The following is an 18,279-nucleotide window of genomic DNA, read 5'->3' on the forward strand; positions in this document are numbered from 1 at the left end:
TTAAGACAGCGTCTTGGTTACTGTCTGCATAACTTTGTATAAGGGAAAATAAAACTTTCAGTCGTCTTTGTGGGTCTGAAAATAGGCCTAGGTCTTCTTTTGGTCTGGTCATACAAGCACCAAAACTCACAATGTGCTCAAGCCTGCCAGTGAAACATTGGCGTCAATCTTTACTCTGGCAATTCAAGACGGCGCTACCCGTAGCTCTAATAAACGTTATTCAATATCAAAATCCTAAAAAATAGAGATGTTTCTATGTTAAATGCACATGTTTAGTAGTAGTGGATTGAATACATCTATTTGCTTAACTTTAAAGTGTTTCCATTCCACTTTAAAACATCTCCTACACTATAAATACTATAACAGTATCACTAACTGGTAATAATATCACTAACTAGTAGTAGTAACCAGTAGTAACCAGTAGTAACACTTGATACTTCATTGAATGCATACATATTATAGCAATAACAAAGTAATAACTTAGTAAAAAATCTAGAAGCTTGTAGGCAGTAAGACAAACTGACCAAGGCTCTGTTATAGAGACATGAATGTGAAGAAAAAAGTGGCGGGGCAGATTTCACCATGGTCAGAATGAGCGGCTGGGAGCTGATTTATCAACGAGGACGCGCTGTCCCTCAGCTGTGTTTGGTCACGCAGGGACACCGTAGGACTGAACCTTGGACCACAGCTGATTAGGTGCTGACTAGTTCGAGTTAGTTCGTTTACATCTGGAATAAAGGTTTGTATCTGTGTAATTCATCTCAGCCGCGCTGGACAAGAGACTTTGTGAGTATGTTAATAAAGTAATAAAACACCATTTCTACCATCATTTTCGGGTTTTCAGACTATTTAGGATGTTGCACACTGCGTTCAGCCGAGGGTGGGCAACACCATCAAATGTCCGAAAATGGTGGTGGAAAATTGTTTAAGACGAGGCACATTTCCCCGTTTTATTCCGGTGGCTCGCCACTAAAGCTCGGTAGTTACGGAGGAAAATTATGCTTTTGCATCCTGAATGGTGGATGCTTTATACACGATCCGGTCCACGGTGAACACGAGTGTATTACCAGGTATACACATCAATCCTAGACAGCAGAGATGCCAACTCTCACGCTTTGGCCGCATTTCACCCTGTTTTCACCCTCTTTCTACTTAGTAGATTGTATTGTCAACGCGTTCATTTTTAACTGTGCTGCAAATCCTTTTGAAATCGGAGCATCTACACCTGCAATTTAACACCACGAGTGGAACCTCTATCATTGCCCAGTCTGGCCACAGCACCGTCACTGTAAATACGAATGTCTAGTTAAATAAAAGTTAATGAATAAAACTGAACCGCGGCATATGATTGGTCTAGTTATGTAAGGGATCAAGGGGATTGGATGCATGTTTTAAAGAAACGCCCCTCAAGATTAGTCTGTCTATGTAGGATCTTTAACTAGTAGATATAAACCACCTGAATATTGATATTCAATAGATTTTTCTTGAAGGTTGGGTGTTTTTAGAGAAATTATCCCTATTTTTAAAGAGAGAGTTCACCCCAAATACAATATGTTTGTGACCTTACCTTGAAAGCAGTCTATGGACAAGGACACTGCAATCAATCTATGATTTGTTTACCCACTGCCATCAATATGACCATTTCCTGTGCAGATCCTTGGTGTATTGGTGACAATTCCTGGCATGTATCACATACAACTTTCCACCTGAGAACAGAGATCCCTGCTTCCAACCTTCCCACTGTTTCTAGAGAACAGGGATCCTGTTTTAACCTTCCCACTGTTTCTAGAGAACAGGGATCCTGCTTCCAACCTTCCCACTGTTTCTAGAGAACAGAGATCCCTGCTTCCAACCTTCCCATTGTTTCTAGAGAACAGGGATCCCTGCTTCCAACCTTCCCATTGTTTCTAGAGAACAGGGATCCTGTTTTTAACCTTCCCACTGTTTCTAGAGAACAGGGATCCTGTTTTTAACCTTCCCACTGTTTCTAGAGAACAGGGATCCCTGCTTCCAACCTTCCCACTGTTTCTAGAGAACAGGGATCCAACCTTCCCACTGTTTCTAGAGAACAGAGATCCCTGCTTCCAATCTTCCCACTGTTTCTAGAGAACAGGGATCCTGTTTTTAACCTTCCCACTGTTTCTAGAGAACAGGGATCCTGTTTTTAACCTTCCCACTGTTTCTAGAGAACAGAGATCCCTGCTTCCAACCTTCCCACTGTTTCTAGAGAACAGGGATCCTGCTTCCAACCTTCCCACTGTTTCTAGAGAACAGGGATCCTGTTTTTAACCTTCCCACTGTCTCTAGAGAACAGGGATCCCTGCTTCCAACCTTCCCACTGTTTCTAGAGAACAGGGATCCTGTTTTTAACCTTCCCACTGTTTCTAGAGAACAGGGATCCTGTTTTTAACCTTCCCACTGTCTCTAGAGAACAGGGATCCCTGCTTCCAACCTTCCCACTGTTTCTAGAGAACAGGGATCCTGTTTTTAACCTTCCCACTGTTTCTAGAGAACAGGGATCCTGTTTTTAACCTTCCCACTGTTTCTAACATTAGCCTGTCTCCCTCTCATTTCATTACTGTCTGAACAAAGTGACAAACCACCTAAAAAATATGTTTACAAAATATTAGCAAAATCTCATTTATCAAATGTTGAGTGTCCATGTCATGTTCAAACTGACCACCTGACCTGTGGGTTTTATTTCCACCCTGGTCACAGGCCTAAGTCATGTCATGTTCAAACCGACCACCTGACCTGTGGGTTTTATTTCCACCCTGGTCACAGGCCTAAGTCATGTCATGTCATGTTCAAACCGACCACCTGACCTGTGGGTTTTATTCCCACCCTGGTCACAGGCCTAAGTCATGTCATGTCATGTTCTAACTGACCACCTGACCTGTGGGTTTTATTCCCACCCTGGTCACAGGCCTAAGTCATGTCATGTCATGTTCTAACTGACCACCTGACCTGTGGGTTTTATTCCCACCCTGGTCACAGGCCTAAGTCATGTCATGTCATGTTCTAACTGACCACCTGACCTGTGGGTTTTATTTCCACCCTGATTACAGGCCTAAGTCATGTCATGTTCAAACTGACTACCTGACCTGTGGGTTTTATTTCCACCCTGATTACAGGCCTAAGTCATGTCATGTTCAAATGGACCACCTGACCTGTGGGTTTTATTCCCACCCTGATTACAGGCCTAAGTCATGTCATGTTCTAACTGACCACCTGACCTGTGGGTTTTATTCCCACCCTGATTACAGGCCTAAGTCATGTCAGAATACGTAGAATTGCAGGAAATTATCTATAAAAGAGTGAAATATTCTTGATGAACCCCCAGTTCCCCGTCTAGGGGTTGTGCCAGGGGGCAGTGAAATGAAGATGGCAAATCTCACTCTAAGCTTTCTTCTAAAGTTGGCAGATGTAGCGTCTGCCTGGGAAATAGCGTGTTATTATGCAGCAATACCTGAAGAAATCCTCCAAGAGTAAAGTAGCCTAGTGACTTAGTTAGATTCAGATAGTCTTATCATTGTATCGCTCTGTTAGGTCCAGTTCCAGTGTCGTTCAGGCTGTATAAATGTTGTCTGTATTTCTAAAGTTGCAGATTCAGTTTAGGCTACAGGTTATACCTTTGACACTCTGCCCCATCGACAGGCTAGAGAGGCAGTGTGATGGAAGGGGACTGTATAACCACCCTGTCTACTCCTGTCATGGTTGTGGATGTTGATGTGGTGAAGAGGAATGCTGAGAGAATGAGAGGACACTGGACCAAGCTGGGAGTCACACTTCGACCCCACATGAAGACGCACAAGACACTGTAAGACACACACACACACACACACACACACACACACACACACACACACACACACACACACACACACACACACACACACACACACACACACACACACCCACCCAATAAGAGACCTGACCTGTGTGTGTGTGTGTGTGTGTGTGTGTGTGTGTGTGTGTGTGTGTGTGTGTGTGTGTGTGTGTGTGTGTGTGTGTGTGTGTGTGTGTGTGTGTGTGTAGTGAGTGTGGTGATATAATGACGGGTGGGTCTAGGCGTTGTATCGTCGTGTCAACGCTGGCAGAAGCCGGTTTCTATGCCGACCACGGATATGACGACATCCTGTATGCCTACTCTGTTCCCTTCGACAAGGTACACCCCCTAACCCCTCCACCCTGCACCCTAACCCCTCCACCACCCCCTAGCCCCTCCACACTGCACCCTAACCCCTCCACCACACCCTAACCCTTCCACACTGCACCCTAACCCCTCCACCCTGCACCCTAACCCCTCCACACTGCACCCTAACCCCTCCACCACCCCCTAGCCCCTCCACCACCCCCTAACCCCTCCACCACACCCTAACCCCTCCACCACACCCTAACCCCTCCACCACACCCTAACCCCTCCACCCTGCACCCTAACCTCTCCACACTGCACCCTAACCCCTCCACCCTAACCCCTCCACACTGCACCCTAACGCCTCCAGACTGCACCCTAACCCCTCCACACTGCACCCTAACCCCTCCACCCTGCACCCTAACCCCTCCACACTGCACCCTAACCCCTCCACCCTAACCCCTCCACACTGCACCCTAACGCCTCCAGACTGCACCCTAACCCCTCCACACTGCACCCTAACCCCTCCAGACTGCACCCTAACCCCTCCACACTGCACCCTAACCCCTCCACACTGCACCCTAACCCCTCCACACTGCACCCTAACCCCTCCACCCTAACCCCTCCACACTACCTCACTGCCTACACACTAACTGTACAGCTAGTTAGTTGCCACTTGGCTACTCTGTGCCCTTCGACTATGTATCCTACACCAGACCCTTAAACTGTGTGCGCTTGCGTGTGTGTCTGTGTGTCTCTGTGTGTGTGTGTGTGTGTCTCTGTGTGTGTGTGTCTCTGTGTGTCTGTGTGTGTGTAAGGTTGAGCGCTGTGCGCTGCTGGCAGAGCGTCTGTCTCTGTTCCAGGTGTTGTTGGACCACAGAGATGCTCTGGAGCAGCTGAGGAAGAGACCGCTGACAGACGGACGAGTTTGGCATGTCTGGCTCAAACTGGACTGTGACAACGGAAGAGGTGAGAACGAGGGGTTCTAGAATGTTCTAGAATGCTATTATGGTGTTGGAGAATCCTTCACTGTTCTGTTCCTTCCTGGGTCAAAACTATGTCAAATATGTTATTGTTTGAAATATATACGATATAAATAAAGTTTGATTTTGAAAGTCAGATACTTTAAAGTATTTGAGGTGCACTTGATTGGGCTTTGGTGTTTACTATTCCATTGGTTCGAAATCAAGTGCACCTCAAGTATTTGGAGTATTTGACTCATGTACTTGACCCCGGGGTGCGTTCAGTAGGATGCAACGTTTTGAAAACGTTCAGATAACATGTTCTTATGTAGAACAAATGATGCCTCTCTGACGTGTTGAATGAGCGATCACGTCGGCTCCATTCATGGAGTTTCTATATGCAACGTTCAACAACATTTGGCCTCTGAACGTGGCTCTGGCTTGTGTTCAGTACAACGAAACGGTGTGCAACGTTGAATTAAATGAAAACGGTGTACCTTACTGAACGACCAGTTCAAAAACTTTGTGATTATGGTAGCCCAGAGGACAGTTTTTAAATTTTATTATAAAAAATATTTTTTTTTAACCTGTTTTCTCCCCATTTTCGTGGTATACAATTGGTAGTTAGTCCCGTACGGACTCGGGAGAGACGAAGGTCGAGAGCCATGTGTCCTCTGAAACACGACCCAACCAAGCCACACTGCTTCTTGACACAACGCCCGCTTAACCCGGAAGCCAGCCGCACCAATGTGTCAGAGGAAACACCGTAACCCTGGCGACCGTGTCAGCGTGCACTGCACCCAGCCCGCCACAGGAGTCGCTAGTTTTGCACTGTTGGTTAAGGGCCTGTAAGTAAGCACTTCACCTGTTGTATTCGGCGCACGTGACAAACTTTGATTTAGTGCGCGATGGGACAAGGACATCCCTGCTGGCCAAACCCTCCCCTAACCCGCTGGGCCAATTGTGCGCCGCCCCGTGTGTCTCCCGGTCGCAACAGAGCCTGGACTCTAACCAGGATCTCTAGTGGTACAGCGAACACTGAGACAGAGCCTGGACTCTAACCAGGATCTCTAGTGGTACAGCTAACACTGAGACAGAGCCTGGACTCTAACCAGGATCTCTAGTGGTACAGCGAACACTGAGACAGAGCCTGGACTCTAACCAGGATCTCTAGTGGTACAGCTAACACTGAGACAGAGCCTGGACTCTAAACTGCACCACTCGGGAGGCCCAGAGGACAGTTACCATATGGTGGGATTATAGTGGCCCAGAGGACAGTTACCATATAGTGGGATTATAGTGGCCCAGAGGACAGTTACCATGTGGTGGGATTATGGTGGCCCAGAGGACAGTTACCATATGGTGGGATTATAGTGGCCCAGAGGACAGTTACCATGTGGTGGGATTATAGTGGCCCAGAGGACAGTTACCATGTGTTGGGATTATAGTGGCCAAGAGGACAGTTACCATGTGGTGGGATTATAGTGGCCCAGAGGACAGTTACCATGTGTTGGGATTATAGTGGCCCAGAGGACAGTTACCATGTGGTGGGATTATAGTGGCCCAGAGGACAGTTACCATGTGGTGGGATTATAGTGGCCCAGAGGACAGTTACCATGTGGTGGGATTATAGTGGCCCAGAGGACAGTTACCATGTGGTGGGATTATAGTGGCCCAGAGGACAGTTACCATGTGGTGGGATTATGGTGGCCCAGAGGACAGTTACCATATGGTGGGATTATAGTACCCCAGAGGACAGTTACCATATGGTGGGATTATAGTGGCCCAGAGGACAGTTACCATGTGGTGGGATTATAGTGGCCCAGAGGACAGTTACCATGTGTTGGGATTATAGTGGCCAAGAGGACAGTTACCATGTGGTGGGATTATAGTGGCCCAGAGGACAGTTACCATGTGTTGGGATTATAGTGGCCCAGAGGACAGTTACCATGTGTTGGGATTATAGTGGCCCAGAGGACAGTTACCATGTGGTGGGATTATAGTGGCCCAGAGGACAGTTACCATATAGTGGGATTATAGTGGCCCAGAGGACAGTTACCATGTGGTGGGATTATAGTGGCCCAGAGGACAGTTACCATGTGGTGGGATTATGGTGGCCCAGAGGACAGTTACCATATGGTGGGATTATAGTGGCCCAGATGACAGTTACCATATGGTGTGATTATAGTGGCCCAGAGGACAGTTACCATGTGGTGGGATTATAGTGGCCCAGAGGACAGTTACCATATGGTGGGATTATAGTGGCCCAGAGGACAGTTACCATGTTGTGGGATTATAGTGGCCCAGAGGACAGTTACCATGTGGTGGGATTATGGTGGCCCAGGGGACAGTTACCATGTGGTGGGATTATAGTGGGATTATAGTGGCCCAGAGGACAGTTACCGTGTGGTGGGATTATAGTGGCCCAGAGGACAGTTACCATGTGGTGGGATTATCGTGGCCCAGAGGACAGTTACCATATGGTGGCCCAGAGGACAGTTACCATGTGGTGGGATTATAGTGGCCCAGAGGACAGTTACCATGTGGTGGGATTATAGTGGCCCAGAGGACAGTTACCATATGGTGGGATTATAGTGGCCCAGAGGACAGTTACCATATGGCGGGATTATAGTGGCCCAGAGGACAGTTACCATATGGTGGGATTATAGTGGCCCAGAGGACAGTTACCATGTGGTGGGATTATAGTGGCCCAGAGGACAGTTACCATGTGGTGGGATTATAGTGGCCCAGAGGACAGTTACCATGTGGTGGGATTATGGTGGCCCAGAGGACAGTTACCATGTGGTGGGGTTATAGTGGCCCAGAGGACAGTTACCATATGGTGGGATTATGGTGGCCCAGAGGACAGTTACCATGTGGTGGGATTATAGTGGCCCAGAGGACAGTTACCATATGGTGGGATTATAGTTGCCCAGAGGACAGTTACCATGTGGTGGGATTATAGTGGCCCAGAGGACAGTTACCATGTGGTGGGATTATGGTGGCCCAGAGGACAGTTACCATATGGTGGGATTATAGTGGCCCAGAGGACAGTTACCATGTGGTGGGATTATAGTGGCCCAGAGGACAGTTACCATGTGTTGGGATTATAGTGGCCAAGAGGACAGTTACCATGTGGTGGGATTATAGTGGCCCAGAGGACAGTTACCATGTGTTGGGATTATAGTGGCCCAGAGGACAGTTACCATGTGGTGGGATTATAGTGGCCCAGAGGACAGTTACCATGTGGTGGGATTATAGTGGCCCAGAGGACAGTTACCATGTGGTGGGATTATAGTGGCCCAGAGGACAGTTACCATGTGGTGGGATTATAGTGGCCCAGAGGACAGTTACCATGTGGTGGGATTATGGTGGCCCAGAGGACAGTTACCATATGGTGGGATTATAGTACCCCAGAGGACAGTTACCATATGGTGGGATTATAGTGGCCCAGAGGACAGTTACCATGTGGTGGGATTATAGTGGCCCAGAGGACAGTTACCATGTGTTGGGATTATAGTGGCCAAGAGGACAGTTACCATGTGGTGGGATTATAGTGGCCCAGAGGACAGTTACCATGTGTTGGGATTATAGTGGCCCAGAGGACAGTTACCATGTGTTGGGATTATAGTGGCCCAGAGGACAGTTACCATGTGGTGGGATTATAGTGGCCCAGAGGACAGTTACCATATAGTGGGATTATAGTGGCCCAGAGGACAGTTACCATGTGGTGGGATTATAGTGGCCCAGAGGACAGTTACCATGTGGTGGGATTATGGTGGCCCAGAGGACAGTTACCATATGGTGGGATTATAGTGGCCCAGATGACAGTTACCATATGGTGTGATTATAGTGGCCCAGAGGACAGTTACCATGTGGTGGGATTATAGTGGCCCAGAGGACAGTTACCATATGGTGGGATTATAGTGGCCCAGAGGACAGTTACCATGTTGTGGGATTATAGTGGCCCAGAGGACAGTTACCATGTGGTGGGATTATGGTGGCCCAGGGGACAGTTACCATGTGGTGGGATTATAGTGGGATTATAGTGGCCCAGAGGACAGTTACCGTGTGGTGGGATTATAGTGGTCAGAGGACAGTTACCATGTGGTGGGATTATAGTGGCCCAGAGGACAGTTACCATGTGGTGGGATTATAGTGGCCCAGAGGACAGTTACCATGTGGTGGGATTATCGTGGCCCAGAGGACAGTTACCATATGGTGGCCCAGAGGACAGTTACCATGTGGTGGGATTATAGTGGCCCAGAGGACAGTTACCATGTGGTGGGATTATAGTGGCCCAGAGGACAGTTACCATATGGTGGGATTATAGTGGCCCAGAGGACAGTTACCATATGGCGGGATTATAGTGGCCCAGAGGATAGTTACCATATGGTGGGATTATAGTGACCCAGAGGACAGTTACCATGTGGTGGGATTATAGTGGCCCAGAGGACAGTTACCATGTGGTGGGATTATAGTGGCCCAGAGGACAGTTACCATGTGGTGGGATTATGGTGGCCCAGAGGACAGTTACCATGTGGTGGGGTTATAGTGGCCCAGAGGACAGTTACCATGTGGTGGGATTATGGTGGCCCAGAGGACAGTTACCATGTGGTGGGATTATAGTGGCCCAGAGGACAGTTACCATATGGTGGGATTATAGTTGCCCAGAGGACAGTTACCATGTGGTGGGATTATAGTGGCCCAGAGGACAGTTACCATGTGGTGGGATTATAGTGGCCCAGAGGACAGTTACCATGTGGTGGGATTATAGTGGCCCAGAAAACAGTTACCATATAGTGGGATTATAGTGGCCCAGAGGACAGTTACCGTGTGTTGTGCTGCGTGAGTGTTGTGATTTCAGATCAACACACATCGATCAGGTCACAGAGGACAGTTACCTTTAAAGGGGGTTGAAGAACGATGAGCACCGTTCAGTAGAAACGCTGAAGTGAACTGATCACGCTGTGGTTCTGTTCTGTAGCCGGTGTTTTGCACTCGGAGCCAGAGGCACTGCGATTGGCCCAGGCCATCTCTGAGTCAGAGGGGGTGGAGCTGACGGGGGTGTACGCCCACTGTGGGAACACCTATGGCTGCAGAGGGGCGGAGCAAATACACGCTGTTGCCCGTGAAACAACCACCCTCGTACTGCAGTTCATGGAGAAGTAAGAACGCGCACACACACACACACACACACACATACACACATACACAAAGACACACACACACACACACACACACACATATACACAAAGACATATACACAAAGACACACACACACACACACACACACACAAAGACACACACACACACACATATATATATACATAAAGACACACACACACACACATATATATACACAAAGACACACACACACACACACAAACACATATATATACACAAAGACACACACAGACCAACACGTCTCTCTCTCTCCAGACTGAAGGCTGTGGGTATCAGCTGTAAGTCCAGTATAGGCTCCACCCCCTCCTGCAGCCAGCCAATCAGTGACATGGCCAAGCTCAGCGAGGTGCATCCTGGGAACTACGTCTTCTTCGGTCAGTATATATATATATGTGTGTGTGACCTCAACAGATCTATACTAGTAGAAAGCAGTGTTGTTTTCTGATTGGCTGCTGTGCTTTCTGTAGACGTGCAGCAGTCTGTGATTGGTTCGTGCGGTCTGGAGGACGTGGCTGTCAGAGTTCTGAGCAGGGTTATAGGTCACTCTCCTCACAGAAACCAGCTGCTCCTCGACTGTGGCTGGTCCGCTCTCAGGTACAGAAGCTGTATTAAATACTGTCGTTATTACTATAATACTATCGTCATAGTACTCTTATTATTATCAAACTTAGGAACGTCCTCTCTGTCAACTGCGTTTATTTTCAGCAAACTTAACATATGTAAATATTTGTATGAACACAAGATTCAACAACAGACATAAACTGAACAAGTTCCACAGACATGTGACTAACAGAAATTGAATAATGTGTCCCTAAACAAAGGGGGGGGGTCAAAATCAAAAGTAACAGTCAGTATCTGGTGTGGCCACCAGCTGCATTAAGTACTGCAGTGCATCTCCTCCTCATGGACTGCACCAGATTTGCCAGTTCTTGCTGTGAGATGTTACCCCACTCTTCCACCAAGGCACCTGCAAGTTCCTGGACATTTCTGGGGGGAATGGCCCTAGCCCTCACCCTCTGATCCAACAGGTCCCAGACGTGCTCAATGGGATTGAGATCCGGGCTCTTCGCTGGCCATGGCAGAACACTGACATTCCTGTCTTGCAGGAAATCACGCACAGAACGAGCACTATGGCTGGTGGCATTGTCATGCTGGAGAGTCATGTCAGGATGAGCCTGCAGGAAGGGTACCACATGAGGGAGGAGGATGTCTTCCCTGTAACGCACAGCGTTGAGATTGCCTGCAATGACAACAAGCTCAGTCCGATAATGCTGTGACACACCGCCCCAGACCATGACGGACCCTCCACCTCCAAATCGATCCCGCTCCAGAGTACAGGCCTCGATGTAACGCTCATTCCTTCGACGATAAACGTGAATCCGACCATCACCCCTGGTGAGACAAAACCGCGACTCGTCAGTGAAGAGCACTTTTTGCCAGTCCTGTCTGGTCCAGCGACGGTGGGTTTGTGCCCATAGGCGACGTTGTTGTTGCCGGTGATGTCTGGTGAGGACCTGCCTTACAACAGGCCTACAAGCCCTCAGTCCAGCCTCTCTCAGCCTATTGCGGACAGTCTGAGCACTGATGGAGGGATTGTGCATTCCTGGTGTAACTCGGGCAGTTGTTGTTGCCATCCTGTACCTGTCCCCCAGGTGTGATGTTCGGATGTACCGATCCTGTGCATGTGTCGTACACGTGGTCTGCCACTGTGAGGATGATCAGCTGTCCGTCCTGTCTCCCTGTAGCGCTGTCTTAGGCGTCTCACAGTACAGACATTACAATTTATTGCCCTGGACACATCTGCAGTCCTCCTGCCTCCTTGCAACATGCCTAAGGCACGTTCACGCAGATGAGCAGGGACCCTGGGTATCTTTATTTTGGTGTTTTTCAGAGTCAGTAGAAAAGCCTCTTTAGTGTCCTAAGTTTTCATAACTGTTACCTTAACTGCCTACCGTCTGTAAGCTGTTAGTGTCTTAACGACCGCTCCACAGGTGCATGTTAATTAATTGTTTATGGTTCATTAAACAAGCATGGGAAACAGTGTTTAAACCCTTTACAATGAAGATCTGTGAAGTTATTTGGATTGTTACTAATTATCTTTGAAAGACAGGGTCCTGAAAAAGGAATGTTTCTTTTTTTGCTGAGTTTATATTACTGTCATAGTACTGTTAATATTACTACTGTCATAGTACTATTTTTATTACTGTCATAGTACTGTTAATATTACTATTACTACTGTCATAGTACTGTTAATATTACTATAATAGTATTGTTATTATTACTATAATACTGATGTCATACTACTGTTATTACTGTCATGCTACTGTTATTACTGTCATGCTACTGTTATTATTACTATAATACTACTGCTATTATTACTGTAATACTGCTATTATTACTGTAATACTGCTATTATTACTGTAATACTGCTATTACTGTAATACTGCTATTATTACTGTAATGCTACTGTTATTATAATGTAATGCTACTGTTATTATTACTGTACTATTGTCATAGTACTGTTATTATTACTGTACTACTGTCATAGTACTGTTATTACTACATTACTACACTTTCAGTCTCGATGGAGCTGGGAAACTGCCCACTGGATACGCTGTTATAGAGGGACATCCTGACCTCAGGTACTACTACAATACTACTATGGTAATACTACTACAATACTACTACTACTGTCATAGAGGGACATCCTGACCTCAGGTACTACTACAATACTACTATGGTAATACTACTACAATACTACTACTACTGTTATAGAGGGACATCCTGCCCTCAGATACTACTACAATACTACTATGGTAATAATACTACTACTACTGTTATAGAGGGATATACTGACCTCAGGTACTACTACAATACTACTACTACTGTTATAGAGGGATATACTGACCTCAGGTACTACTACAATACTACTACTACTACTGTTATAGAGGGACATCCTGCCCTCAGATACTACTACAATACTACTATGGTAATAATACTACAATACTACTACTACTACTACTGTTATAGAGGGACATCCTGCCCTCAGATACTACTACAATACTACTATGGTAATAATACTACAATACTACTACTACTACTGTTATAGAGGGACATCCTGCCCTCAGGTACTACTACAATACTACTATGGTAATAATACTACAATACTACTACTACTGTTATAGAGGGACATCCTGCCCTCAGATACTACTACAATACTACTACTACTGTTATAGAGGGACATCCTGCCCTCAGATACTACTACAATACTACTATGGTAATATTACTACAATACTACTACTACTGTTATAGAGGGACATCCTGACCTCAGGTACTACTACAATACTACTACTACTACTGTTATAGAGGGATATACTGACCTCAGGTACTACTACAATACTACTATGGTAATACTACTACAATACTACTACTACTGTTAGAGGGATATACTGACCTCAGATACTACTACAATACTACTACTACTGTTATAGAGGGATATACTGACCTCAGGTACTACTACAATACTACTACTACTGTTATAGAGGGACATCCTGCCCTCAGATACTACTACAATACTACTACTACTGTTATAGAGGGATATACTGACCTCAGGTACTACTATAATACTACTACTACTGTTATAGAGGGATATACTGACCTCAGGTACTACTACAATACTACTACTACTGTTATAGAGGGACATCCTGCCCTCAGATACTACTACAATACTACTACTACTACTGTTATAGAGGGATATACTGACCTCAGGTACTACTACAATACTACCATGTTAATACTACTACAATATTACTACTACTGTTATAGAGGGACATCCTGCCCTCAGATACTACTACTACTGTTATAGAGGGATATACTGACCTCAGGTACTACTACAATACTACTATGGTAATACTACTACAATACTACTACTACTGTTATAGAGGGACATCCTGACCTACTACAATATTACTACTATACTGCAGCTACTATACTTCTGCAGTACCACTAGTCTGACCCCTGTCCTGTCTGTCTGTCTGTCTGACCCCTGTCCTCCCTGTCTCTGTCTGTCTGTCTGTGTCTGTCTGTCCTCCCTGTCTCTGTCTGTCTGTCTGTCTGTCTGTGTCTGTCTGTCCTCCCTGTCTCTGTCTGTCTGTCCTCTCTGTCTGTCTGTCTGTCTGTCTGTCCTCCCTGTCTCTGTCTGTCTGTCCGTCCGTCCGTCTGTCTGTCCGTCCCCCTGCAGGTTGTTGTCTATGACCCAGGAGCATGGCAGAGTGGAGCCTCTCTCAGGACAGCTGGACTACAGCAGATACCCCCTGGGAACACTGCTGACTATTATACCTTACCATGTGAGTTCTCATCCCTTACTCATCCCCTATTCAGTCATTCCCTACTGCATTAGCCCTCATCCCCTACTGCATTAGTACTCATCCCCTACTGCATTAGTACTCATCCCCTACAGCATTAGTACTCATCCCTTATTCATCCCCTACTGCATTAGTACTCATCCCCTACTGCATTAGTACTCATCCCCTACTGCATTAGTACTCATCCCCTACAGCATTAGTACTCATCCCTTATTCATCCCCTACTGCATTAGTACTCATCCCCTACTGCATTAGTACTCATCCCCTACTGCATTAGCCCTCATCCCCTACTGCATTAGCCCTCATCCCCTACTGCATTAGTACTCATCCCTTACTCATCCCCTACTGCATTAGTACTCATCCCCTACTGCATTAGTACTCATCCCCTACTGCATTAGTACTCATCCCTTACTCATCCCCTACTGCATTAGTACTCATCCCCTACCGCATTAGTACTCATCCCCTACTGCATTAGCACTCATCCCCTACTGCATTAGTACTCATCCCCTATTCACTCATCTCCTACTGCATTAGTACTCATCCCCTATTCACTCATCTCCTACTGCATTAGTACTCATCCCCTACTCAATTAGTACTCATCCTTTACTCATCCCCTACTGCATTAGCCCTCATCCCCTACTGCATTAGTACTCATCCCCTACTGCATTAGTACTCATCCCCTACTGCATTAGTACTCATCCCCTACTGCATTAGTACTCATCCCCTACCGCATTAGTACTCATCCCCTACTGCATTAGCACTCATCCCCTACTGCATTAGTACTCATCCCCTATTCACTCATCTCCTACTGCATTAGTACTCATCCCCTATTCACTCATCTCCTACTGCATTAGTACTCATCCCCTACTCAATTAGTACTCATCCTTTACTCATCCCCTACTGCATTAGCCCTCATCCCCTACTGCATTAGTACTCATCCCCTACTGCATTAGTACTCATCCCCTACTGCATTAGTACTCATCCCCTACCGCATTAGTACTCATCCCCTACTGCATTAGTACTCACCCTTTACTCATCCCCTACCGCATTAGTAATCATCCCTTACCTCATCCCCTATTCACTCTCATCCCCTACCACGTTAGTACTCATCCCCTACCCCCTGTCATCCCCTATTCACTCATCCCCTACTGCATTAGTACTCACCCTTTACTCATCCCCTACCGCATTAGTAATCATCCCTTACCTCATCCCCTATTCACTCTCATCCCCTACCACGTTAGTACTCATCCCCTACCCCCTGTCATCCCCTATTCACTCATCCCCTACCCCGTCATCCCCTACCCTCTCATCCCCTACCCTCTCATCCCCTACCACGTTAGTACTCATCCCCTACCCTCATCCCCTACCACGTTAGTATCTTTAACACAAGTTGTCATTGTTCACTACTTGTGCTGCATGTCAGAGGACTAATAGAGTGTTCATCCAGGCTTGTGCGACAGCCATGATGCATTCTGTGTACTACGTCCACTCTGGAGGTCGGCTGGTGGGAAAGTGGACACCCACACGCGGCTGGTGATCAAAGGAGCATCATGGGAAATGTAGTACTGCGTGGGTACGAAGTCCTGACAGAGTGAGCAAAGAGCTGGATAGAATCAGTGATTTATAAATCAACCTTGCAGCTCATTGTGTTGTTGGGAAATATTCTTTCCTTATGTCGTCATTTGTATTGTTGTCCATCCTGTATTATACATCCGTCACTGACACTAAACCATGTTTTACACTAATCAATAAAACACTTTCCTTAAACCTTTTTCGTATTCTCCCAAACTGGATGGTCGTTGTTAGTAATATGATGTCGACCAGACACATAACTAAACGTATACACCGAGTGTACAAAACATTAGGAACACCTGACCAGGTGAAAGCTATGATCCCGTATTGATGTCACTTGTTAAATCCACTTCAAAAGGCGAGGAGTCAGGTTAAAGAAAGATGGAAGTCTTGAGACATGATTGTGTGTGCCATTCAGAGGGAGAATGGGCAAAACAAAAGATTGAAGTGCCTTTGAACCACAGGAGGCTGGTGAGGGGAGGACGGCTCATAATAATGTCTGGAACGGAGCGAATGGAAACCATGGAAACCACGTGTTTGATGCCAATACCACGAGCCCGTCCTCCCCAATTAAGGTGCCACCAACCTCCTGTGCTTTGAACGGGGTACGGTAGGTAGTTCTAGACGTACCGGTTTGAGTCAAGAACTGCAACGCTGCTGGGTTTTTCACACGCAACAGTTTCCTGTGTGTATCAAGAATGGTCCACCACTCAAAAGACATCCAGCCAACTTGACCCAACTGTGGGAAGCATCTCAAATATTAGGAAAGTGTTCTTAATATTTTCTACACTCCGTGTAGATTTTCCCCTAATTTGTTATGTGGTTTTAGTTAGTTTTGGGCTCCGAAGTGGCGCAGCATCTCAGTGCTAGAGGCGTCACTACAGACACCCTGGTTCAATTCCAGGCTGTATCACAACCGGCCGTGATTGGGAGTCCCATTGGGCGGCGTACAATTGGCCCAGCATCGTCCGGCCGTCATTGTAAATATGAATTTGTTCTTAACTGAATACAGTTTAAATTTAAATAGATTAATTAATTTGGTATTCAGTCTGCATGTTCTTCGTTGGTCCGCCATGATTGACAGAGTCGAAAGCCTTGGCCAGGTCGATGAAGACGGCTGCACAGTAATGTCTCTTATCGATGGCGGTTATGATATTGTTTAGTACCTTGAGCATGGCTGAGGTGCACCCATAACCAGATTGCACAGCGGAGAAGGTACGGTGGGATTCGAAAGGGTCCGTGATCTTACATTTGTCATTTAGCAGACGCTCTTATCCAGAGTGACTTACAAATTGGTGCATTCACCTTATGATATCCAGTGGAACAACGACTTTACAATAGTGCATCTAAATATTTTAAGGGGGGGGTTAGAAGGATTGCTTTATCCTATCCCAGGTATTCCTTAAAGAGGTGGGGTTTCAGGTGTCTCCGGAAGGTGGTGATTGACTCCGCTGTCCTGGCGTCGTGAGGGAGCTTGTTCCACCATTGGGGTGCCAGAGCAGCGAACAGTTTTGACTGGGCTGAGCGGGAACTGTGCTTCCTCAGAGGTAGGGGGGCCAGCAGGCCAGAGGTGGATGAACGCAGTGCCCTTGTTTGGGTGTAGGGCCTGATCAGAGCCTGAAGGTATAGAGGTGCCGTTCCCAATTATTAATCCCAGTGGTTGTCGAGGGTGCAACAGGTCAGCACCTCAGGAGTAACGGTCAGTTGGCTTTTCAGAGGCGGTAGAGCGGCAGGGAGATGGTCGAAAACAGCAGGTCTAGGACAAGGCAGCACATCTGGTGAACAGGTCAGGGTTCAATAGCCAGAAACTGGATGAGCAAATCAAAAGGTACTCCATCAATATGAAGTTGACTTTGCAGAAAATTAAAATGTATCGGTTTCATGGAGGTTGGAGTAACAACGTTCAGACATTGGCTCCAATCTAGAATTGTGTCTTTAGATGTCGAGAAAAATGAACGAAGGAAGATTTTTTTCTCTCACTAATCTCATTGACTTCTGAAACCCCAAAACCTGGTCTGTTCGATCCGTTTCACAAAGAGTTCCTGGAAGTCTCAAGTTG

At 46.6% G+C, this 18,279-nt stretch overlaps 1 protein-coding gene across 1 annotated transcript; it reads left to right on the forward strand.

Moving 5' to 3' along the window:
• Nucleotides 1-633: 633 nt before the first annotated feature.
• Nucleotides 634-16,419, forward strand: zgc:162816 (D-threo-3-hydroxyaspartate dehydratase). Its single transcript, XM_029706120.1, has 10 exons — nt 634-786; nt 3,658-3,820; nt 4,039-4,168; nt 4,954-5,104; nt 10,085-10,265; nt 10,540-10,658; nt 10,752-10,878; nt 12,864-12,926; nt 14,525-14,630; nt 16,096-16,419. Exons 2-10 carry the CDS (start codon nt 3,675-3,677, stop codon nt 16,183-16,185), a joined length of 1,113 nt encoding a protein of 370 aa, XP_029561980.1. The 5' UTR covers nt 634-786; nt 3,658-3,674; the 3' UTR covers nt 16,186-16,419.
• The last annotated feature ends 1,860 nt before the right edge of the window (nt 16,420-18,279 follow it).

The sequence above is a fragment of the Salmo trutta genome, chromosome 21 (assembly GCF_901001165.1).
Source record: "Salmo trutta chromosome 21, fSalTru1.1, whole genome shotgun sequence".
NCBI classification, from domain to species: Eukaryota; Metazoa; Chordata; class Actinopteri; order Salmoniformes; family Salmonidae; genus Salmo; species Salmo trutta.